Below are 25,663 nucleotides of genomic sequence, written 5' to 3'. Positions count from 1 at the left end.
CCTCAGTGTGATTACAGAACATAGAACGCGCCGCGCGTCCACCTGACCGGAGATCAGTGCGCGCGCACGCACAGGGGGCGGGGCCTGGCGCGCTGACGTCACTCGTCGTGATGAACTCTGAACACGAGAGTCAATCGTGCAAAAGCGTGTTGAATATTTTCACTCGATCCGGATCAAGACGCGATAAATGAGGCGAGACACCTGTCAATGAACTCATATATTCATAATCAGAGCGGAGATATGGTTAATATAGTGCTTGTGTGGTAAACAACAGCTTAGCTCTGACAGTAACAGGTAGTTTGGATAAATCACTCAATTTATTCAGATTTAATCAATGTTTTTTTATTTTAACTTAATCATCAGAGATATTATGTGAGTAATATCAGAATTGCAGTGATGATTTGTTGCGTAGTGATTAAAATCAGTTTGGTTGGTGAAGCTCAAAGTTCATGTTGTGTTAGTTTGTTCAGGTAAGTTAGCTTAGCTTCAATAACTCAAAACCTTCATCATCTGACATTAATAACGCGCTCATGATGATCATCACAAACATGTTCGTGACGCGATTCGCTGTTTTAAATCGTAATATGACAATAATTATGCCAGTTACACTAATCAGTCGGTACTGCCATGTTTGTCTGAACTGTACTATGGTAATATCATACTCTACACCATTCCAGTCACGTGATATTCTTTGAAGTACCATGTAAGTTTCATAATTATACGAGTATGGTAATAATTCAGGACCATGATGTTAATATATAGTTTTAACTTGTAAAAAGTTTATCTTAAAAAAATAATAAGTTTTCCCTGATCAAGAAGAAGTAAAGATATTATAGAGATGTATTGTAATACTGATATAAACAAAGTTTAAATAATAAACCAATTTTCTATATTTAATAAGTTTTAACTTTAAAAAAAAAAAAAAGATCATGCTGAAGCAAAGATGTTAAAGAGAGATGAAATATTCTGACTCTGATAAACCATTTTTTAAAATAATATTTTTTTTTTTTTTCAATTAACCCTTGTTTTATTTTTATTTTTTATTAATCTCTTTTAAAAAGTTTAATTTTAATAAAAAAGTTTATTTAAAAAAAACAAAGTTGTATCCAGCCAGAGGAAAATCGTTAAAGAGAGATAAAATATATAAACTGAAAGAACTGTACTGGACTGTGTTTATATAAACTCACACACAAACACACATTTACTATCACACACTCACACACACACTCACACTTACTCTCACACTCACACAGTTTCACACCCTCACTTGCTCACGCACACACATACACACTTTCTCCCACACACACATACTCTCACACTCACTCACGCGCAAACATACACATTTTCACACATACACACACTCTCACGCAAATACTCTCACACACACACTCTCACACTCATACTCTCTCTCTCTCTCACACACACACACACACACACACACACACACACACACTCTCTTAATTCACTCATTTGATGTCCTGGTTTTGTCTTCAGGATCTGAAGGGTGTCGTGTGTCAGTCACTCTCAAGCCCCGCCCATCATGACGGAGGTCAGCGTGGTGAAGGAAGGCTGGCTCCATAAACGAGGTACGGCACACACACTCGTGTTTCCTGCAGTGACGTCATCCTCTGATGTAACGTGTGTGTGTGTGTGTGTGTGAGACAGGCGAGTACATAAAGACGTGGAGGCCGCGCTACTTCGTCCTGAAGAGTGACGGATCCTTCATCGGATACAAGGAGAAGCCGGAGCCTTCGGTGGACCAGAGCTCACCACTCAACAACTTCTCAGTGGAAGGTGTGTGTGAGTGAGTGAGTGAGTGAGTGAGAGAGTGAGTGTGAGTGAGTGAGAGAGTGAGTGTGAGTGAGTGCGTGAGCGAGTGTGTGTGCGTGTGAGTGAGAGTGAGTGAGTGCGTGAGTGAGTGAGTGTGTGAGCGAGTGAGTGTGTGTGTATGAGTGTGTGATTGAGTGAGTGAGAGAGAGAGAGAGAGTGAGTGTGTGAGAGACTGAGTGAGTGTGAGTGAGTGCGTGAGTGTGTGTGTGAGAGAGTGAGTGCGTGTGTGAGTGAGTGTGAGAGAGTGAGAGTTAGAGAGTTAGTGTGAGAGAGTGAGAGAGTGTGTGAGTGTGTGTGTGTGTGTGAGTGTGAGAGTGTGAGAGTGAGTGTGATAGAGTGTGATAGAGTGTGATAGAGTGTGATAGAGTGTGAGTGAGTGAGTGAGTGAGTGAGTGAGTGAGTGAGTGTGATAGAGTGTGATAGAGTGAGAGAGTGCGTGAGTGTGAGTGAGTGAGTGAGTGAGTGAGTGAGTGCGTGAGTGAGTGTGTGAGCGAGCGAGTGAGTGTGTGTGAGTGAGGTGTGAGTGATAGAGTTCTCAACGGGTCGGGTCGGCCCGACAAACCCGACGGGACCCGCGGGTTCGGGCCGGGTTCGGGTCGAAAATATAATCAAATGACTCGGGTCGGGTCGGACCTCGGGCTTAATCTTTAACAGTCAGTGAAAAAAAACCAACATTTATTAATCATCGCTGCTGTTCACCGTAAAGAAAGTCTGGCTGCTGCGTGCAAGCGCATCACGGAGAGGGGCGGGGGCAGACCTGACGCCGCTGCGTGCACGCCGTCGCCTTTAGCCTGGAGAAGAAGATGGAGTTGGTGAAAAGTAAACTTGCCTCAGGTGAATTCACCGTCGCTACTACAGCCTATTTATATATTTAAAGTTTATTGTTTCAGTTGTTTGTATTGTTAAAAGGCGTTAACATTAAAGGTTGATTTGAATTTCCGTCTGTTGGTCATGATAATACGTGTATGAGAAAAAAAAAAATCCGACGCGGCATCGGGCCGTGGGCCGGGTTCGGGCAGATAATTCATGTTGATGTGTCGGACTCGGGTTACATCGGGTCCGGGCTTTAAAAGCCATGGGCCGGGTCGGGTCGGGTTGTTATTTTCAGGCCCGTTGAGAACTCTAGTGAGTGAGCGAGTGTGTGTGTGAGCGAGACTGAGTGAGTGAGTGTGTGTGTGAGCGCGAGAGTGAGTGTGTGCGTGAGTGAGTGAGTGTGTGTGAGTGAGAGAGAGTGAGTGTGAGAGAGTGAGAGTGAGTGTGTGAGAGTGAGTGTGTGAGAGTGAGTGTGTGAGAGTGAGTGTGTGAGAGTGAGTGTGTGAGAGTGAGTGTGTGAGAGTGAGTGTGTGAGAGTGAGTGTGTGAGAGTGAGTGTGTGAGAGTGAGTGTGTGAGTGAGTGAGTGTGTGTGAGTGAGCGAGACTGAGTGAGTGAGTGTGTGTGTGAGCGCGAGAGTGAGTGTGAGAGAGAGTGAGTGCGTGAGTGAGTGAGTGTGTGTGAGTGTGTGAGAGTGAGTGTGTGAGTGAGTGAGTGTGTGTGAGTGAGAGAGTGAGAGAGTGAGTGAGTGAGTGAGTGAGTGAGTGAGAGTGAGTGTGTGAGAGTGAGTGTGAGAGAGTGAGTGTGAGTGAGTGAGTGTGAGTGAGTGAGTGTGTGAGCGAGTGTGTGTGTGTGTGTGTGTGAGTGAGTGTGAGTGAGCGAGTGTGTGTGTGAGCGAGACTGAGTGAGTGAGTGTGTGAGCGAGAGTGAGTGTGTGTGTGTGTGTGTGTGTGTGTGAGTGTGAGTGAGTGAGTGTGTGAGTGTGTGTGAGTGAGTGAGTGTGTGTGTGAGCGAGACTGAGTGAGTGAGTGAGTGAGTGAGTGAGTGAGTGAGTGTGTGAGTGAGTGTGTGAGTGAGTGAGTGTGTGAGTGAGTGTGTGAGTGAGTGTGTGAGTGAGTGTGTATGTGAGCGAGACTGAGTGAGTGAGTGAGTGAGTGAGTGAGTGAGTGTGTGAGTGTGTGAGTGAGTGAGTGTGTGAGTGTGTGAGTGAGTGTGTGAGTGTGTGAGTGTGTGAGTGAGTGTGTGTGTGAGCGAGACTGAGTGAGTGAGTGAGTGTGTGAGCGAGACTGAGTGAGGAGTGTGTGTGAGTGAGTGTGTGAGTGAGTGTGTGAGTGAGTGTGTGAGTGTGCAGTAAGCGTCTGCTTGACCAGGTCACATGTTCCTCCAGAGTGTCAGCTGATGAAGACGGAGCGCCCGCGGCCGAACACCTTCATGATCCGATGCCTTCAGTGGACGAGCGTCATCGAGAGGACCTTCCATGTGGAGTGCAGCGAGGAGAGGTGTGTGTGTGTGTCCATGTGGAGTGCAGTGAGGAGAGGTGTGTGTGTGTCCATGTGGAGTGCAGTGAGGAGAGGTGTGTGTGTGTCCATGTGGAGTGCAGCGAGGAGAGGTGTGTGTGTGTCCATGTGGAGTGCAGTGAGGAGAGGTGTGTGTGTGTGTCCATGTGGAGTGCAGCGAGGAGAGGTGTGTGTGTGTCCATGTGGAGTGCAGCGAGGAGAGGTGTGTGTGTGTGTCCATGTGGAGTGCAGTGAGGAGAGGTGTGTGTGTGTCCATGTGGAGTGCAGCGAGGAGAGGTGTGTGTGTGTCCATGTGGAGTGCAGCGAGGAGAGGTGTGTGTGTGTGTCCATGTGGAGTGCAGCGAGGAGAGGTGTGTATGTGTGTCCATGTGGAGTGCAGCGAGGAGAGGTGTGTGTGTGTGTCCATGTGGAGTGCAGTGAGGAGAGGTGTGTGTGTGTCCATGTGGAGTGCAGTGAGGAGAGGTGTGTGTGTTTATGTGGAGTGCAGCGAGGAGAGGTGTGTGTGTGTCCATGTGGAGTGCAGCGAGGAGAGGTGTGTGTGTGTCCATGTGGAGTGCAGTGAGGAGAGGTGTGTGTGTGTCCATGTGGAGTGCAGCGAGGAGAGGTGTGTGTGTGTCCATGTGGAGTGCAGTGAGGAGAGGTGTGTGTGTGTCCATGTGGAGTGCAGTGAGGAGAGGTGTGTGTGTGTGTCCATGTGGAGTGCAGCGAGGAGAGGTGTGTGTGTGTCCATGTGGAGTGCAGCGAGGAGAGGTGTGTGTGTGTCCATGTGGAGTGCAGTGAGGAGAGGTGTGTGTGTGTCCATGTGGAGTGCAGTGAGGAGAGGTGTGTGTGTGTGTCCATGTGGAGTGCAGTGAGGAGAGGTGTGTGTGTGTCCATGTGGAGTGCAGCGAGGAGAGGTGTGTGTGTGTCCATGTGGAGTGCAGTGAGGAGAGGTGTGTGTGTGTCCATGTGGAGTGCAGTGAGGAGAGGTGTGTGTGTGTGTCCATGTGGAGTGCAGCGAGGAGAGGTGTGTGTGTGTCCATGTGGAGTGCAGCGAGGAGAGGTGTGTGTGTGTCCATGTGGAGTGCAGCGAGGAGAGGTGTGTGTGTGTCCATGTGGAGTGCAGTGAGGAGAGGTGTGTGTGTGTCCATGTGGAGTGCAGTGAGGAGAGGTGTGTGTGTGTGTCCATGTGGAGTGCAGTGAGGAGAGGTGTGTGTGTGTCCATGTGGAGTGCAGTGAGGAGAGGTGTGTGTGTGTCCATGTGGAGTGCAGCGAGGAGAGGTGTGTGTGTGTCCATGTGGAGTGCAGTGAGGAGAGGTGTGTGTGTCTCAACAAACGTGACCTGGTGTGTGTCAGTCACATCTGGAGTCAAGACAAGCGTTTTCCCATAAGGATTTAAAAAATACACCAGGAACCAAAACCAGTCAGAGTCACAACATTACAGACTTTGATTTGAATATATTCAGTTTATCTCTTTTAAAAAGTTTAATTAAAATATTTATTTTCTGTTTAATTCATTCCGGACCGTCTTACTCGATTTACTCGGCCTCATGTTGTTCCTCTTTTGCTGAACACAAACAGAGAGATTTTAAAGAACACTGATTGGCTGTGGTTGGCTCTGCAGGGACGAGTGGATGTGTGCGATCCAGGCGGTGGCCAATGGGCTGCAGGCTCGGGAACCGGACCAACCAATGGAGATCAAGAGCGTCAGTGACATCAGCGGGCTGGAGGACATGGAGGTTTCCCTGTCCAAGTCCGATTCTAGAGTGGTGTGTGTCTCCACATCTCACATCTCATCTCCTTCTTCATCACTGCTTTCACTGGCTACGCTTACATGCACAACTTCTGTTTCAATCAGACTGAATCATTCTGATTGATGAATCTGAACGTAGTGTTTACATGAACGCTAAACGTGATCGGGTTGATGGGCTATACGTCATAATGCTATTTCTACATCATTACGCTATTTCTACGTCATACACGCTATTTCTACGTCATTACGCTATTTCTACGTCATTACGCTATTTCTACGTCATTATGCTATTTCTACGTCACTACGCTATTTCTACGTCATACACCTATTTCTACGTCATTACGCTATTTCTACGTCATTATGCTATTTCTACATCACTACGCTATTTCTACGTCATTACGCTATTTCTACGTCATTACGCTATTTCTACCTCATTACGCTATTTCTACGTCATTACGCTATTTCTACCTCATTACGCTATTTCTACGTCATTACGCTATTTCTACGTCATTACGCTATTTCTACGTCATTACGCTATTTCTACGTCATTATGCTATTTCTACGTCATTATGCTATTTCTACCTCATTACGCTATTTCTACTTCATACACGCTATTTCTACGTCATTACGCTATTTCTACGTCGCTATTTCTACATCATTACGCTATTTCTACGTCATTACGCTATTTCTACGTCATTACGCTATTTCTACGTCGCTATTTCTACATCATTACGCTATTTGTACATCATTACGCTATTTCTACGTCATTACGCTATTTCTACATCATTACGCTATTTCTACATCATTACGCTATTTCGACATCATTACGCTATTTCTACGTCATTGCGCTATTTCTACGTCATTACGCTATTTCTACGTCGCTATTTCTACATCATTACGCTATTTCTACGTCATTACGCTATTTCTACGTCGCTATTTCTACGTCATTACGCTATTTCGACGTCATTACGCTATTTCTACATCATTACGCTATTTCGACGTCATTACGCTATTTCGACGTCATTACGCTATTTCTACATCATTACACTATTTCGACGTCATTACACTATTTTGACGTCATTACGCTATTTCTACATCATTATGCTATTTCTACATCATTGCGCTATTTCTACATTATTACACTATTTCGACGTCATTACGCTATTTCTACATCATTACGCTATTTATACATCATTACGCTATTTCTACGTCATTGCGCTATTTTTACGTCATTACGCTACATCATTACGCTATTTCTACGTCATTACGCTATTTATACATCATTACGCTATTTCTACATCATTGCACATGCGCATTCCTTTCAGTTTCCGTTTCAGTCGATCAAGTGTTCACATGTTCTCTGGATCACATTAGAAAAGGAATAAACCCCTTTCAATCCGATCAACGTTTCATTGGGATTGAGCTCAGTCGGATCGATTAAAGTGTTTACATGAAGGATTTTCTGTGCGATTGAGCCGTCAGTCCCATTACTAACGGATGATTTGGTTGCATGTAAACGTTGCCGATGATGATGATGATGGTGATGATGATGATGGTGGTGGTGGTTTGTGGCTTTCAGACGATGAATGACTTTGATTACCTGAAGCTTCTGGGTAAAGGCACGTTTGGGAAGGTGATTCTGGTGCGAGAGAAAGCCTCGGGGATGTACTACGCCATGAAGATCCTGCGCAAGGACGTCATCATCGCAAAGGTGACTAGAGAAACATTCCTTTTTTTTTTTTACATTTTAACAAATCACAACAGCGAACTAAACATTCCTTGGCAACAATGGTGGCCCAAATAAAAGAGATACAGAAATAGAAAAAGTGAAAAAGAAAATATTAGGGGTGTAACGATATCCTCATGTCATGATTCGATACATATCACCATACTGAACTCACCATACCATATTATTGCCATACTCCAAGACATATGATAAAAGATTTGCTGTTGATTAAATTCTATATTTGATATTTCATTGTGTGTGTAAATGAATATGATGGACTTGGTGCTGAAACCCAATGAACAATAGAGACGCCAGCATAACAATATTCATGATTCTGAAGCTGAAAATGCGAAGACGAATATTCTTGATCTCTGTCACTGATATATCTACAGTAATGTCGGACACTTTTACTGGTAACATCAGATATTTGGCATTATCAGGACACACAAATATTCCCCCATTGCATTATTATACATCATATTCAACATTATATATAGTAGTTTAATGTAGTACTGACACTAAAACTCAAAATTAAAACTAAACCTAAAAAATTTTTCTCACACAAAAATTTTCATTTTGGGTGAATTATACTCAATACATATAGTCACTATCCACGATACATATTGATGTACTTTTGTATTGCGATATATTGTTACACCCCTAGAAAATACATAAAACACTATACAATAGTAAAATGGAAGAAAAGAAGACATTTTTAATATATATATATATCATATGTCATATATTCCATTTTATTGAGATGCTCAGATCTAAACGTGATCTGTGTGTGTGTGTGTGTGTGTGTGTTCAGGATGAAGTGGCGCATACGGTCACCGAGAGCCGCGTGTTGCAGAACACAAGACACCCGTTCCTGACGGTCAGTCTCTCTCACGCCTGTAAATCACTACGGTTGGGGATCGCTTACATTTTAACGATTCTTATCGATTCCTAATTTCGATTCCAATAAAGTAAAAAAACAAAACAACAACTTTAGATATTATTCACATTTAGTCTTATTGCAAAATATTTAATTGTATCTGAATATCATGAACAAAAAGTCAGAATACTTTTTGCACTTACAAGGAGCGTTTGCCTGTGGTTTAAAAACACCATAGAAGAACAACTAGCCGAACTAATATACACTTCAAGCATTATTAAAGACAAGCAAACACTCAGTGATTAAAAAGGAACACATAAAAAATTAGCAATCGCAAACAGACACAACTGAGCACAGATACGACTGAAATAAACAATGTTTTAAGATTTTCAGGTTCAGAAACTGTAATCAAATGTAAAATAAAACACTGCAGTTTATAAATACAATATACATTACAAATATAGTTACAGAAGTTATTCAGTGAAGAACGAGTGGGTTTTCTCTTTGTCTTTTGTTGTTTGATTAGTGTTATTATAGAGCAGGAATATTAGTGTTATTATAGAGCAGGAATATTAGTGTTATTATAGAGACAGCAGGAATATTAGTGTTATTATAGAGCAGGAATATTAGTGTTATTATAGAGCGGGAATATCAGTGTTATTATAGAGCGGGAATATCAGTGTTATTATAGAGCGGGAATATTAGTGTTATTATAGAGCGGGAATATTAGTGTTATTATAGAGCGGGAATATTAGTGTTATTATAGAGCGGGAATATTAGTGTTATTATAGAGCGGGAATATTAGTGTTATTATAGAGCGGGAATATTAGTGTTATTATAGAGCGGGAATATTAGTGTTATTATAGAGCGGGAATATTAGTGTTATTATAGAGCGGGAATATTAGTGTTATTATAGAGCAGGAATATTAGTGTTATTATAGAGACAGCAGGAATATTAGTGTTATTATAGAGCGGGAATATTAGTGTTATTATAGAGCGGGAATATTAGTGTTATTATAGAGCGGGAATATTAGTGTTATTATAGAGCTGGAATATTAGTGTTATTATAGAGCAGGAATATTAGTGTTATTATAGAGCAGGAATATTAGTGTTATTATAGAGACAGCAGGAATATTAGTGTTATTATAGAGCGGGAATATTAGTGTTATTATAGAGCGGGAATATTAGTGTTATTATAGAGCGGGAATATTAGTGTTATTATAGAGCGGGAATATTAGTGTTATTATAGAGCGGGAATATCAGTGTTATTATAGAGCGGGAATATTAGAGTTATTATAGAGAGGAATATTAGTGTTATTATAGAGACAGCAGGAATATTAGTGTTATTATAGAGCAGGAATATTAGTGTTATTATAGAGCAGGAATATTAGTGTTATTATAGAGCAGGAATATTAGTGTGGGAATATTAGCGTTATTATAGAGCGGGAATATTAGCGTTATTATAGAGCGGGAATATTAGCGTTATTATAGAGCGTTATTATAGAGCGGGAATATTAGCGTTATTATAGAGCGGGAATATTAGCGTTATTATAGAGCGGGAATATTAGCGTTATTATAGAGCGGGAATATTAGCGTTATTATAGAGCGGGAATATTAGTGTTATTATAGAGCGGGAATATTAGTGTTATTATAGAGCGGGAATATTAGTGTTATTATAGAGACAGCAGGAATATTAGTGTTATTATAGAGCAGGAATATTAGTGTTATTATAGAGCGGGAATATCAGTGTTATTATAGAGCGGGAATATTAGAGTTATTATAGAGAGGAATATTAGTGTTATTATAGAGACAGCAGGAATATTAGTGTTATTATAGAGCGGGAATATTAGTGTTATTATAGAGCGGGAATATTAGTGTTATTATAGAGCGGGAATATTAGTGTTATTATAGAGCGGGAATATTAGTGTTATTATAGAGCGGGAATATTAGTGTTATTATAGAGCGGGAATATTAGTGTTATTATAGAGCAGGAATATTAGTGTTATTATAGAGCGGGAATATTAGTGTTATTATAGAGCGGGAATATTAGTGTTATTATAGAGACAGCAGGAATATTAGTGTTATTATAGAGCAGGAATATTAGTGTTATTATAGAGCGGGAATATCAGTGTTATTATAGAGCGGGAATATTAGAGTTATTATAGAGAGGAATATTAGTGTTATTATAGAGCAGGAATATTAGTGTTATTATAGAGCGGGAATATTAGTGTTATTATAGAGCGGGAATATTAGTGTTATTATAGAGACAGCAGGAATATTAGTGTTATTATAGAGCAGGAATATTAGTGTTATTATAGAGCGGGAATATCAGTGTTATTATAGAGCGGGAATATTAGTGTTATTATAGAGCAGGAATATTAGTGTTATTATAGAGCGGGAATATCAGTGTTATTATAGAGCGGGAATATTAGTGTTATTATAGAGCAGGAATATTAGTGTTATTATAGAGCAGGAATATTAGTGTTATTATAGAGCAGGAATATTAGTGTGGGAATATTAGCGTTATTATAGAGCGGGAATATTAGCGTTATTATAGAGCGGGAATATTAGCGTTATTATAGAGCGGGAATATTAGTGTTATTATAGAGCGGGAATATTAGCGTTATTATAGAGCGGGAATATTAGCGTTATTATAGAGCGGGAATATTAGTGTTATTATAGAGCGGGAATATTAGCGTTATTATAGAGCGGGAATATTAGCGTTATTATAGAGCGGGAATATTAGTGTTATTATAGAGCGGGAATATTAGTGTTATTATAGAGACAGCAGGAATATTAGTGTTATTATAGAGACAGCAGGAATATTAGTGTTATTATAGAGCGGGAATATTAGTGTTATTATAGAGCAGGAATATTAGTGTTATTATAGAGCAGGAATATTAGTGTTATTATAGAGCAGGAATATTAGTGTGGGAATATTAGCGTTATTATAGAGCGGGAATATTAGCGTTATTATAGAGCGGGAATATTAGCGTTATTATAGAGCGGGAATATTAGTGTTATTATAGAGCGGGAATATTAGCGTTATTATAGAGCGGGAATATTAGCGTTATTATAGAGCGGGAATATTAGCGTTATTATAGAGCGGGAATATTAGCGTTATTATAGAGCGGGAATATTAGCGTTATTATAGAGCGGGAATATTAGTGTTATTATAGAGCGGGAATATTAGTGTTATTATAGAGACAGCAGGAATATTAGTGTTATTATAGAGCAGGAATATTAGTGTTATTATAGAGACAGCAGGAATATTAGTGTTATTATAGAGCAGGAATATTAGTGTTATTATAGAGACAGCAGGAATATTAGTGTTATTATAGAGCGGGAATATTAGTGTTATTATAGAGCGGGAATATTAGTGTTATTATAGAGCGGGAATATTAGTGTTATTATAGAGCGGGAATATTAGTGTTATTATAGAGACAGCAGGAATATTAGTGTTATTATAGAGCAGGAATATTAGTGTTATTATAGAGACAGCAGGAATATTAGTGTTATTATAGAGCAGGAATATTAGTGTTATTATAGAGACAGCAGGAATATTAGTGTTATTATAGAGTGGGAATATTAGTGTTATTATAGAGCAGGAATATTAGTGTTATTATAGAGCGGGAATATTAGTGTTATTATAGAGCGGGAATATTAGTGTTATTATAGAGCGGGAATATTAGTGTTATTATAGAGCAGGAATATTAGTGTTATTATAGAGACGGGAATATTAGTGTTATTATAGAGCGGGAATATTAGTGTTATTATAGAGCGGGAATATTAGCGTTATTATAGAGCGGGAATATTAGCGTTATTATAGAGCGGGAATATTAGCGTTATTATAGAGCGGGAATATTAGCGTTATTATAGAGCGGGAATATTAGTGTTATTATAGAGCGGGAATATTAGTGTTATTATAGAGACAGCAGGAATATTAGTGTTATTATAGAGCAGGAATATTAGTGTTATTATAGAGACAGCAGGAATATTAGTGTTATTATAGAGCAGGAATATTAGTGTTATTATAGAGACAGCAGGAATATTAGTGTTATTATAGAGCGGGAATATTAGTGTTATTATAGAGCGGGAATATTAGTGTTATTATAGAGCGGGAATATTAGTGTTATTATAGAGCGGGAATATTAGTGTTATTATAGAGACAGCAGGAATATTAGTGTTATTATAGAGCAGGAATATTAGTGTTATTATAGAGACAGCAGGAATATTAGTGTTATTATAGAGCAGGAATATTAGTGTTATTATAGAGACAGCAGGAATATTAGTGTTATTATAGAGTGGGAATATTAGTGTTATTATAGAGCAGGAATATTAGTGTTATTATAGAGCGGGAATATTAGTGTTATTATAGAGCGGGAATATTAGTGTTATTATAGAGCGGGAATATTAGTGTTATTATAGAGCAGGAATATTAGTGTTATTATAGAGACGGGAATATTAGTGTTATTATAGAGCGGGAATATTAGTGTTATTATAGAGCGGGAATATTAGCGTTATTATAGAGCGGGAATATTAGCGTTATTATAGAGCGGGAATATTAGTGTTATTATAGAGCGGGAATATTAGTGTTATTATAGAGCGGGAATATTAGTGTTATTATAGAGACAGCAGGAATATTAGTGTTATTATAGAGCAGGAATATTAGTGTTATTATAGAGACAGCAGGAATATTAGTGTTATTATAGAGCAGGAATATTAGTGTTATTATAGAGACAGCAGGAATATTAGTGTTATTATAGAGCGGGAATATTAGTGTTATTATAGAGCGGGAATATTAGTGTTATTATAGAGCGGGAATATTAGTGTTATTATAGAGACAGCAGGAATATTAGTGTTATTATAGAGCGGGAATATTAGTGTTATTATAGAGCAGGAATATTAGTGTTATTATAGAGCAGGAATATTAGTGTTATTATAGAGCGGGAATATTAGTGTTATTATAGAGCAGGAATATTAGTGTTATTATAGAGACGGGAATATTAGTGTTATTATAGAGCGGGAATATTAGTGTTATTATAGAGCAGGAATATTAGTGTTATTATAGAGACAGCAGGAATATTAGTGTTATTATAGAGCAGGAATATTAGTGTTATTATAGAGCGGGAATATTAGTGTTATAGAGAGGAATATTAGTGTTGTTATAGAGCGGGAATATTAGTGTTATTATAGAGCGGGAATATTAGTGTTATTATAGAGCGGGAATATTAGTGTTATTATAGAGAGGAATATTAGTGTTATTATAGAGACGGCAGGAATATTAGTGTTATTATAGAGCGGGAATATTAGTGTTATTATAGAGCGGGAATATTAGTGTTATTATAGAGCGGGAATATTAGTGTTATTATAGCAGGAATATTAGTGTTATTATAGAGCGGGAATATTAGTGTTATTATAGAGCGGGAATATTAGTGTTATTATAGAGCGGGAATATTAGTGTTATTATAGAGCGGGAATATTAGTGTTATTATAGAGCGGGAATATTAGTGTTATTATAGAGCGGGAATATTAGTGTTATTATAGCAGGAATATTAGTGTTATTATAGAGCAGGAATATTAGGCTGCTGTCCCTTTAAGAGCTGCACGGATCCAATACGCTGATTTCACGCAGCCGTTATTTTGAAATCGAAAGCGAGGCTCCGGTGGGAAGAAAACCAGAAGTGTCGCCTTTAATCACAGGAGAGTCGTGAATGCGATGGCGTATTGTTGTGTTTAATGATGTTGTGTCAATTCTAAAACTGTACATACATTTCTTTCATACTTTAGACTATATACAGTGAAATTCATTTATAAATAAAATAAAAATTTTATATAATTCAGAAAGTAAAAAAAGAAGCAGGAATGAACTATATACATATCCTATATTGGATATTAACATCCAAAAGTGTAAATCGCGGCAGCAGCTTCAGGTTGGTAGTCCAAAGGCATTGTTGTTTATCTTTACTTCCGGGGTTTTTCCCACCGGAGCCTCACTTTCGATTTCAAAATGGCGGCTGCGTGAAATCAGCGTATATACTGATACACATGAACACAGAATACAGAGTCACTTGCGCTCAAATGTTTTAAAATCACATTAAAATCAGATTTTCTGTAGGCCCGCTGATGATGTGTTTCACACAGAAAACAGTGTGCGAGTCGTCTCGCGTTTGAATGGTTTAAAGTCGAAATGCTCACAAAGGAATCGATAAGAGGAATCGAAAATGTAATTTTATAATAAGTTTCCAATTCCTGACCTCAAGTATTTGATTCCCAACCCTAATTGACTCTATAAACGACACACTCCCTTCATTCTGTCGCGTTTTGTGTCGCAGACCCTTAAATACGCCTTCCAGACTCACGACCGCCTGTGCTTCGTGATGGAGTACGCTAACGGCGGAGAGGTACGTGCAGGTTAGCCTCAGACACACTGCTGTGGTGTGTGTGTGTGGTTCTCACGCGTCTCTCGTCCTCAGCTCTTCTTCCATCTGTCTCGCGAGCGGCTGTTCTCCGAGGAAAGAGCTCGATTCTACAGCGCTGAGATCGTCTCCGCTCTCGACTACCTGCACTCGCAGAACGTCGTCTACAGGGACCTGAAGGTACTGCGCTCTTCATCAGCTGAAGTGTAGCGTCTTAAAGTTCCCCGTAGTCAATCATTTTCCTTTAAAACGCATCTTTGATCACCAAAATTACATATTTAAATGTTTTTTCATTCCTTAAAATATCTTGAATGTAACTCGACACCCTTGCCTCATTTAGTATGCGCGGTTCTATGAATATGCAAATGAGCCCCGCCTCCACTCACTCACTCAGCTCAGAGATCCACTGGTTGACGATCACACCATACCTGTCAACATTTGGATACCAAAATACGGGAAATCTGAACCGGGGGGGGGGGGGGGGGGTCTTTATTTATTTTTTTATTTTTTTATTTATATCATGTTTCTTTATTTATTTTTATCAATTGCAACAATTAACTGCATTAATTAATCACGATTAATTGCCATTAAAAAAAACTTACTTTTTAACATTTTATAATGTAATAATTTCACAATTAATCTCCAAATTAAGGTAGAAAAACATAAAACAGTATATTTTAAATATTTGTCTAACAGGTAGGAAAAATATACAGAAATTGAAGTTATCAAACAGTTTGCACTGCATACAATTTAAATTGTACATAGATTAATCCTTATTAAAGTAAAAAAAGATCTTTAGTCAAGAGCAGTGAGTGCTTTTCTCTGTTACCTTTGTTCTTTGATTAACTTTACTGACAGAAAGCTTTATTGGCTACTGTCTCTTTAAAAACAGCCGCTGACGGATCTCACTCGCGTCTCATTCTCTCACAACTCTTTGCTTTCATTTACGACTTTTTTTTAAACTAATTTAAGACTGCTCAGACTGCTCTTATGAGGATACTCGACAAAACGGACATTTTGACATAATTGCGTGTGTTAATGCCATCTCTCTCATGTTCGTCCATCCTCGCATGCTGCTGTTCTTCTTCGCGCGATTTTTTCCCCCTAACTACTTCAGTGGAAATCCCGCCCTGCAGCCGATTCTAAAGATTTTATTGGTCATGTGAATCACAGTACTGATTGCCTACACCAAACACTGATCCCTAAACCTACCCGTCATTGTAACCTTAACCAATGAAATTAGCTGCAGGGCGGGATTTTCGCTTAACTGGTTTGCGCCCATTGGGATTTAAAAAAAAAAAAAAATTATAGAAAGATTAAAAATACGGGAGAAATACGGGAAAATATTTAAACGGGATGATAGCGGGATAGCAATGTAAAATACGGGAGAATCCCGGGAAAAACGGGAGGGTTGACAGGTATGGATCACACGTTGATCTGATTGGTTACAAGGTAGTTTGTGACGTCAGAAACACCAGCGATTTCAAAGCGTGTTTTTGAGACTGTCTTTGGTTCACTGCAGTTTTAAGGAGGAAATACTCAGCAATGGTGTCGACTTATGAACTTACACATGCTTTGTCTTAAAGCATATTAAAAACACCACATAGACACATAAACAACATTAAAAGCTGGATTCTCACCACGGGGGACTTTAAGGCTCGTTCACACCAAGAACGATAGCTATATTAGTGTTCATGATATCTTTCTGTTTATTCTTAGTTTTGTCGTCTGTCTCTTTAAATGCTGGAGCTCGTTAAAGCAGGATGGATTCTGATGGGCTGTCAGTGTTTTTATCGTTCATCAATCGCTCTGAAAGTGATTCTAGCAAAGTAGTTTCTCTTTGTAGTTATCGTTATAGTTGTGATGTGGTTTATGGAATAGTTTTTAGAACTATATCTTTATTGTTATCGTTATTGTAATCGTCTTCAGTGTGAACGCGGCTTAAGCTCTGTGTCAAATGTGTCAAACCTTGTTCTGTTTTTGTTTAATAGAAATAATAAAAAAAGGTAATTGCAACGTTTTAATTTGCAATTCTGACTTTATTTTTCGCAGTTATGAAGAAAAAAATCAGAATTGTAACTTTCTCCGAATTATGACTTTATTTCTCAAAATTGCGACTTTATTTCTCAGAACTACAACTATTTCTCAGAATTATGACTTTATTTCTCAGAATTGCAACTATTTCTCAGAATTATGACTTTATTTCTCAGAATTACGACTCTATTTCTTAGAATTGCATCTTTTTTCAGAATTACAACATATCAATGCAGAGAACCATGCAACCATGCATTATATCTCTGCAACATAAATATCGACTCGGAAACACCAGATACAAGTTCAGTAACAGTGTTAGTGTTGCAAAATTCATCAGTTATGAAACTCAATTTTACCATAAGCAGTTGATATGCAGTTCAGTGTTGATCCAGTTCAGCTGAATGAAGTACAGTTATTCACTGGGAGTTTGTGCTGATGATAATGATGAAGATGATGATGATGAAGATGTTCTCTCTTCATTCAGCTGGAGAACCTCATGCTGGATAAAGATGGACATATTAAGATCACAGACTTCGGCCTCTGTAAGGAGGGCATCACAGACGAGGCCACCATGAGGACGTTCTGTGGCACCCCAGAATACCTTGCGCCGGAGGTAACCAACGGCTACGGCTCATCCAGGGGCCCGCTAGGGGCCTTACAACACGGCTAAAATAAAACTTTGTATTGTTAGCACTTCTCCTGTTTATCTACTCTGTGCGATGAATGGATTGTATTCCTGATGTTGTGTAAGTGTATGTGAATGTGTCAGGTGCTGGAGGACAATGATTACGGGCGTGCGGTGGACTGGTGGGGTCTGGGAGTGGTGATGTACGAGATGATGTGTGGACGCCTGCCGTTCTACAACCAGGACCACGAGCGGCTCTTCGAGCTCATCGTGATGGAGGAGATCCGCTTCCCCAGGAGCCTCTCGCCCGAAGCCAAAGCTCTGCTCAGCGGCCTGTTGAGGAAAGACCCCAAGCAGAGGTGAGCGTAGCCCATAATGCACTGGTGCTTCATACCCCAAGCAGAGGTGAGCGTAGCCCATAATACACTGGCGCTTCATACCCCAAGCAGAGGTGAGCCAGCCCATAATGCACTGGTGCTTCAGACCCCAAACAGAGGTGAGCGTAGCCCATAATGCACTGGTGCTTCATATCCCAAGCAGAGGTGAGCGTAGCCCATAATGCACTGGTGCTTCAGACCCCAAGCAGAGGTGAGCCAGCCCATAATGCACTGGTGCTTCATACCCCAAGCAGAGGTGAGCCAGCCCATAATGCACTGGTGCTTCAGACCCCAAACAGAGGTGAGCGTAGCCCATAATGCACTGGTGCTTCAGACCCCAAACAGTCTGTCCCTAACACCTTACCTGTATCACACCTGTCCCTAACCTTACCTGTATCACACCTGTCCCTAACCTTACCCGTATCACACCTGCCCCTAACCTTACCTGTATCACACCTGTCCCTAATCTTACCCGTATCACACCTGTCCCTAACCTTACCCGTATCACACCTGCCCCTAACCTTGCCTGTATCACACCTGCCCCTAACCTTGCCCGTATCACACCTGCCCCCTAACCTTGCCCGTATTCACACCTGCCCCTAACCTTGCCCGTATCACACCTGCCCCTAACCTTGCCCGTATCACACCTGCCCCTAACCTTACCCGTATCACACCTGCCCCTAACCTTACCCGTATCACACCTGTCCCTAACCTTACCCGTATCACACCTGCCCCTAACCTTGCCCGTATCACACCTGCCCCTAACCTTGCCCGTATCACACCTGCCCCTAACCTTGCCCGTATCACACCTGCCCCTAACCTTACCCGTATCACACCTGTCCCTAACCTTGCCCGTATCACACCTGCCCCTAACCTTACCCGTATCACACCTGCCCCTAACCTTACCCGTATCACACCTGCCCCTAACCTTGCCCGTATTCACACCTGCCCCTAACCTTGCCCGTATCACACCTGCCCCTAACCTTGCCCGTATCACACCTGCCCCTAACCTTACCCGTATCACACCTGCCCCTAACCTTACCCGTATCACACCTGTCCCTAACCTTACCCGTATCACACCTGCCCCTAACCTTGCCCGTATCACACCTGCCCCTAACCTTGCCCGTATCACACCTGCCCCTAACCTTGCCCGTATCACACCTGCCCCTAACCTTACCCGTATCACACCTGTCCCTAACCTTGCCCGTATCACACCTGCCCCTAACCTTACCCGTATCACACCTGCCCCTAACCATGCCCGTATCACACCTGTATCACACCTGCCCCTAACCTTACCCGTATCACACCTGCCCCTAACCTTGCCCGTATCACACCTGCCCCTAACCTTACCCGTATCTCACCTGTCCCTAACCTTACCCGTATCACACCTGTCCCTAACCTTACTCGTATCACACCTGTCCCTAACCTTACCCGTATCTCACCTGTCCCTAACCTTACCCGAATCACACCTGTCCCTAACCTTACCCGAATCACACCTGTCCCTAACCTTACCCGAATCACACCTGTCCCTAACCTTACCCGAATCACACCTGTCCCTAACCTTACCCGTATCTCACCTGTCCCTAACCTTACCCGTATCTCACCTGTCCCTAACCTTACCCGTATCACACCTGTCCCTAACCTTACCCGTATCTCACCTGTCCCTAACCTTACCCGTATCACACCTGTCCCTAACCTTACTCGTATCACACCTGTCCCTAACCTTACCCGTATCTCACCTGTCCCTAACCTTACCCGTATCACACCTGTCCCTAACCTTACCCGTATCTCACCTGTCCCTAACCTTACCCGTATCTCACCTGTCCCTAACCTTACCCGTATCACACCTGTCCCTAACCTTACCCGAATCACACCTGTCCCTAACCTTACCCGTATCTCACCTGTCCCTAACCTTACCCGTATCTCACCTGTCCCTAACCTTACCCGTATCACACCTGTCCCTAACCTTACTCGTATCACACCTGTCCCTAACCTTACCCGTATCTCACCTGTCCCTAACCTTACCCGTATCACACCTGTCCCTAACCTTACCCGTATCTCACCTGTCCCTAACCTTACCCGTATCACACCTGTCCCTAACCTTACTCGTATCACACCTGTCCCTAACCTTACCCGTATCTCACCTGTCCCTAACCTTACCCGTATCACACCTGTCCCTAACCTTACTCGTATCACACCTGTCCCTAACCTTACCCGAATCACACCTGTCCCTAACCTTACCTGTATCACACCTCAATAGCAGCAAAAGCGTTTAACAATACAACATCAACACAATAAGTACATAGTACTTAAAGCCACTTAATATAAAGTGGGACCCATTATGTTCCTGTTATCTCTGTATAGCTGCTTTGAAACATTCTGTATTGTAAAAAGCGCTGTATAAATGGAGGAGACTTGAGAACTTGAGTAACGGTGAAGGCTTGTGATTGGCTGCAGGCTGGGAGGCGGGGCTGATGATGCGAGAGACGTGATGATGCACGGGTTCTTCTGTGGGATTCAGTGGGACGACGTGTTGCAGAAGAAGGTGCTTCAGTCGAGAGGTTAGTTTGGTCTCGTCGGGTGTGATGTGGCTTCTCACGCTCGTGTGTGTGTGTGTGTGTGTGTGTTCCTGCAGTTGCCTCCTCCCTTTAAACCTCAGGTGACGTCAGAGACCGACACGCGATACTTCGACGACGAGTTCACAGCGCAGAGCATCACTGTTACTCCTCCAGACACGCGTAAGTGTGTGTTCTTGCATCACTCACAGGGTTCGTACAAACAAGGTTTGAAATTTACTTTTTCACTCACCGGCCAATTTGGCAACTACATTTTTAAGTTAACGGCCATTCAGAACTTCTACTAGCCAAAAAAAGAGAAATAAACCAGATTAACTACGTCACAGCTTTATATATATATATATATATATATATACACTCACCTAAAGGATTATTAGGAACACCATACTAATACTGTGTTTGACCCCCTTTCGCCTTCAGAACTGCCTTAATTCTACGTGGCATTGATGCAACAAGGTGCTGAAAGCATTCTTTAGAAATGTTGGCCCATATTGATAGGATAGCATCTTGCAGTTGATGGAGATTTGTGGGATGCACATCCAGGGCACGAAGCTCCCGTTCCACCACATCCCAAAGATGCTCTATTGGGTTGAGATCTGGTGACTGTGGGGGCCATTTTAGTACAGTGAACTCATTGTCATGTTCAAGAAACCAATTTGAAATGATTCGAGCTTTGTGACATGGTGCATTATCCTGCTGGAAGTAGCCATCAGAGGATGGGTACATGGTGGTCATAAAGGGATGGACATGGTCAGAAACAATGCTCAGGTAGGCCGTGGCATTTATACGATGCCCAATTGGCACTAAGGGGCCTAAAGTGTGCCAAGAAAACATCCCCCACACCATTACACCACCACCACCAGCCTGCACAGTGGTAACAAGGCATGATGGATCCATGTTCTCATTCTGTTTACGCCAAATTCTGACTCTACCATCTGAATGTCTCAACAGAAATCGAGACTCATCAGACCAGGCAACATTTTTCCAGTCTTCAACTGTCCAATTTTGGTGAGCTCGTGCAAATTGTAGCCTCTTTTTCCTATTTGTAGTGGAAATGAGTGGTACCCGGTGGGGTCTTCTGCTGTTGTAGTCCATCCGCGTCAAGGTTGTGCGTGTTGTGGCTTCACAAATGCTTTGCTGCATACCTCGGTTGTAACGAGTGGTTATTTCAGTCAAAGTTGCTCTTCTATCAGCTTGAATCAGTCGGCCCATTCTCCTCTGACCTCTAGCATCAACAAGGCATTTTCGCCCACAGGACTGCTGCATACTGGATGTTTTTCCCTTTTCACACCATTCTTTGCAAACCCTAGAAATGGTTGTGCGTGAAAATCCCAGTAACTGAGCAGATTGTGAAATACTCAGACCGGCCCGTCTGGCACCAACAACAATGCCACGCTCAAAATTGCTTAAATCACCTTTCTTTCCCATTCTGACATTCAGTTTGGAGTTCAGGAGATTGTCTTGACCAGGACCACACCCCTAAATGCATTGAAGCAACTGCCATGTGATTGGTTGATTAGATAATTGCATTAATGAGAAATTGAACAGGTGTTCCTAATAATCCTTTAGGTGAGTGTATACAGTGAGGAAAATAAGTATTTGAACACCCTGCTATTTTGCAAGTTCTCCCACTTAGAAATCATGGAGGGGTCTGAAATTGTCATCGTAGGTGCATGTCCACTGTGAGAGACATAATCTAAAAAAAAAAATCCAGAAATCACAATGTATGATTTTTTTGTAACTATTTATTTGTATGATACAGCTGCAAATAAGTATTTGAACACCTGAGAAAATCAATGTTAATATTTGGTACAGTAGCCTTTGTTTGCAATTACAGAGGTCAAACGTTTCCTGTAGTTTTTCACCAGGTTTGCACACACTGCAGGAGGGATTTTGGCCCACTCCTCCACACAGATCTTCTCTAGATCAGTCAGGTTTCTGGGCTGTCGCTGAGAAACACGGAGTTTGAGCTCCCTCCAAAGATTCTCTATTGGCTTTATGTCTGGAGACTGGCTAGGCCACGCCAGAACCTTGATATTCTTCTTACAGAGCCACTCCTTGGTTATCCTGGCTGTGTGCTTCGGGTCATTGTCATGTTGGAAGACCCAGCCTCGACCCATCTTAAATGCTCTAACTGAGGGAAGGAGGTTGTTCCCCAAAATCTCGCAATACATGGCCCCGGTCATCCTCTCTTTAATACAGTGCAGTCGCCCTGTCCCATGTGCAGAAAAGCACCCCCAAAGCATGATGCTACCACCCCCATGCTTCACAGTAGGGATGGTGTTCTTGGGATGGTACTCATCATTCTTCTTCCTCCAAACACGTTTAGTGGAATTATGACCAAAAAGTTCTATTTTGGTCTCATCTGACCACATGACTTTCTCCCATGACTCCTCTGGATCATCCAAATGGTCATTGGCAAACTTAAGACGGGCCTTGACATGTGCTGGTTTAAGCAGGGGAACCTTCCGTGCCATGCATGATTTCAAACCATGACGTCTTAAGCCTGGAACACACCAAGCCGACGCCGACGAACTAGCGCTGATGAAAGCCGACTGTGTTGTCGCCTCGCGTCGGGGTTAAAAGCTGCACTTGAACACACCGAGAGAACTACAGCCGACTGTTAGCTAGAAAGTGCGTTCTGCGCCTGCGTGTAAATGAGACAACTGTCTATTTCTGCAGATATATTTGTCTATATTCGTCATTCAAAAAGGGAAACCGACGCTGCCGGCTGCAGATACACACACAGTAAACAAAGCACTGCGTGCTTACCGTTTTGAATATCAATCCTGCTAAACACTTTCTTTATTCCACTCCTCACGTGTTAATATTGAAATATGCGCCAAGGAACACTCAGGTAAGATGACATAATCATTAGAACAGCCTTCTATCTGTACCGGTTTGACTTTGCTCGCTGTTTTGCTATTATTCTCGTGCACTGCCTCGTTCACTAAGCTGAACAGCCAATCAAAAGTTCCCTCTTTCACCGACGGCCCGACGTTGATTCAACATGTTGAATCGGCCATTACAAAGCCGACGAGGACCAATTTCAGCCAACGGTGATGAACACACTGAGAAGATTTAGTCGGCCGACGCATGGAAACTGCCCGACGGCCGACCGTCGGCTTGGTGTGTTCCAGGCTTTAGTGTATTACCAACAGTAACCTTGGAAACGGTGGTCCCAGCTCTTTTCAGGTCATTGACCAGCTCCTCCCGTGTAGTTCTGGTCTGATTTCTCACCTTTCTTAGGATCATTGAAACCCCACGAGGTGAGATCTTGCATGGAGCCCCAGTCCGAGGGAGATTGACAGTCATGTTTAGCTTCTTCCATTTTCTAATGATTGCTCCAACAGTGGACCTTTTTTCACCAAGCTGCTTGGCAATTTCCCCGTAGCCCTTTCCAGCCTTGTGGAGGTGTACAATTTTGTCTCTAGTGTCTTTGGACAGCTCTTTGGTCTTGGCCATGTTAGTAGTTGGATTCTTACTGATTGTATGGGGTGGACAGGTGTCTTTATGCAGCTAACGACCTCAAACAGTTGCATCTAATTTAGGATAATAAATGGAGTGGAGGTGGACATTTTAAAGGCAGACTAACAGGTCTTTGAGGGTCAGAATTCTAGCTGATAGACAGGTGTTCAAATACTTATTTGCAGCTGTATCATACAAATAAATAGTTAAAAAATCATATATTGTGATTTCTGGATTTTTTTTTTAGATTATGTCTCTCACAGTGGACATGCACCTACGATGACCATTTCAGACCCCTCCATGATTTCCAAGTGGGAGAACTTGCAAAATAGCAGGGTGTTCAAATACTTATTTTCCTCACTGTATATATATATATATAAGAAATGAATGTATGAAATCCAAATTTTATTTATATATATATATATATATATATATATATATATATAAAAGTTGGATTTCATACATTAATTTCTTATTCAAACTAATTCCTGTCATCCAGCATCTCCTCCTCTTTCATCCTTTTCACCAAATACGTGTTTTAGGTGCACAGATTAATACAGTACAAAGAACATGTAGGATGCTGGAAAATAACGATGTGTTTTCTGTTCACCAAATGCTTTTTAATCTTCACTTTTGCTTCAGTGCAAATGAACAAGCGTGGCGTTATTTGTTGTGTAGTAGTGACGTGTGTGTGTGTGTGTGTTCAAGTAAGCAGATGCGCATACCTGTCAACATTGGGATTTGAAAATAAGGGACATTTTTGCATTCACTCACAAAAATAAATGTTTTATATATTTATGGTCGGAATTTTACAAAATATCTTCATGGAACATGATCTTTTCTCAATATCCTAATGATTTTTGACATAAAAGAAAAATTTGACCCATACTGTGTATTGTTGGCTATAGCCACAGATGTACCCGTGCGACTCGTGACTGGGTTTGTGGTTCAGGGTCACATATGATGATGCGAAGTGTAAATGATGAGAAAAACATTATTACTTTGTTTTGTATTTATTTTTAAAGATTGCAATTGTTCTTTAAGTCGGCCTTGTCAAGCGCTCCAGTCGTTTCCCTGAAGTACGCGCTCTAGAAGTGTGCCGTCCGTGTTAGCGTCTCCGCTTCTCTCGCTCATGCTGATGTTCTGTTGATCACCTGTTCCACTTGTTCCAGTGAGCCGTCGAGGTGTGGAGGATTCTGGGTCATGTGCTCACTTCCCTCAGTTCTCTTACTCCGCCAGCGTACGAGAGTGACATGACCACAGCCTGAACGCATCCCAGAATGCATCATCACGGACTCCCACGAGGCATCTCTTCCCCGTACGGTCATGTGTTTCAGATGATGTCCTCCGCCTGCGTATGAGTGCATCATCAGCTCAGTCTCTCATATGATCAGATTCAGAGCAACAGAAAACATTAAAGACTTTCAGCCGCTGACTCTGAGTCTCATAAGCCTGCTGGATCTCCACTGTGAACACACACACACACACAGACACACACACACACACACACACACAAACACACACACACACACACACACACACACACACACACACACACACACACACACACACACACACACACACACACACACACACACTCTGAGTGTCATAAGCCTGCTGGATCTCCACTGTGAACACACACACACACAGACACACACACACACACACACA

At 41.7% G+C, this 25,663-nt stretch overlaps 1 protein-coding gene across 6 annotated transcripts; it reads left to right on the top strand.

Annotated features, from left to right (window-relative positions):
* The first annotated feature begins 45 nt into the window (after positions 1–45).
* akt2l (v-akt murine thymoma viral oncogene homolog 2, like) lies at positions 46–25,427 on the top strand. 6 transcript variants are annotated; one of them, XM_084400046.1, is made up of 14 exons: positions 46–192; positions 1,495–1,586; positions 1,666–1,794; positions 4,029–4,140; positions 5,762–5,906; positions 7,470–7,601; positions 8,428–8,493; positions 14,829–14,897; positions 14,970–15,092; positions 17,431–17,559; positions 17,716–17,930; positions 20,406–20,493; positions 20,584–20,686; positions 25,165–25,427. In XM_084400046.1, exons 2-14 carry the CDS (start codon positions 1,541–1,543, stop codon positions 25,242–25,244), a joined length of 1,437 nt encoding a protein of 478 aa, XP_084256172.1. In that variant the 5' UTR covers positions 46–192; positions 1,495–1,540; the 3' UTR covers positions 25,245–25,427. The 6 variants fall into 6 exon arrangements, with proteins under 6 accessions (XP_084256172.1, XP_084256175.1, XP_084256171.1 ...); XM_084400045.1 differs by having other exon boundaries at positions 106–294; XM_084400047.1 differs by having other exon boundaries at positions 125–470.
* The last annotated feature ends 236 nt before the right edge of the window (positions 25,428–25,663 follow it).

This window comes from Rutilus rutilus (genome assembly GCF_951802725.1).
Source record: "Rutilus rutilus genome assembly, chromosome: 25".
Taxonomy (NCBI): domain Eukaryota; kingdom Metazoa; phylum Chordata; class Actinopteri; order Cypriniformes; family Leuciscidae; genus Rutilus; species Rutilus rutilus.
This window is presented reverse-complemented; position numbering and strand designations above follow the sequence as displayed.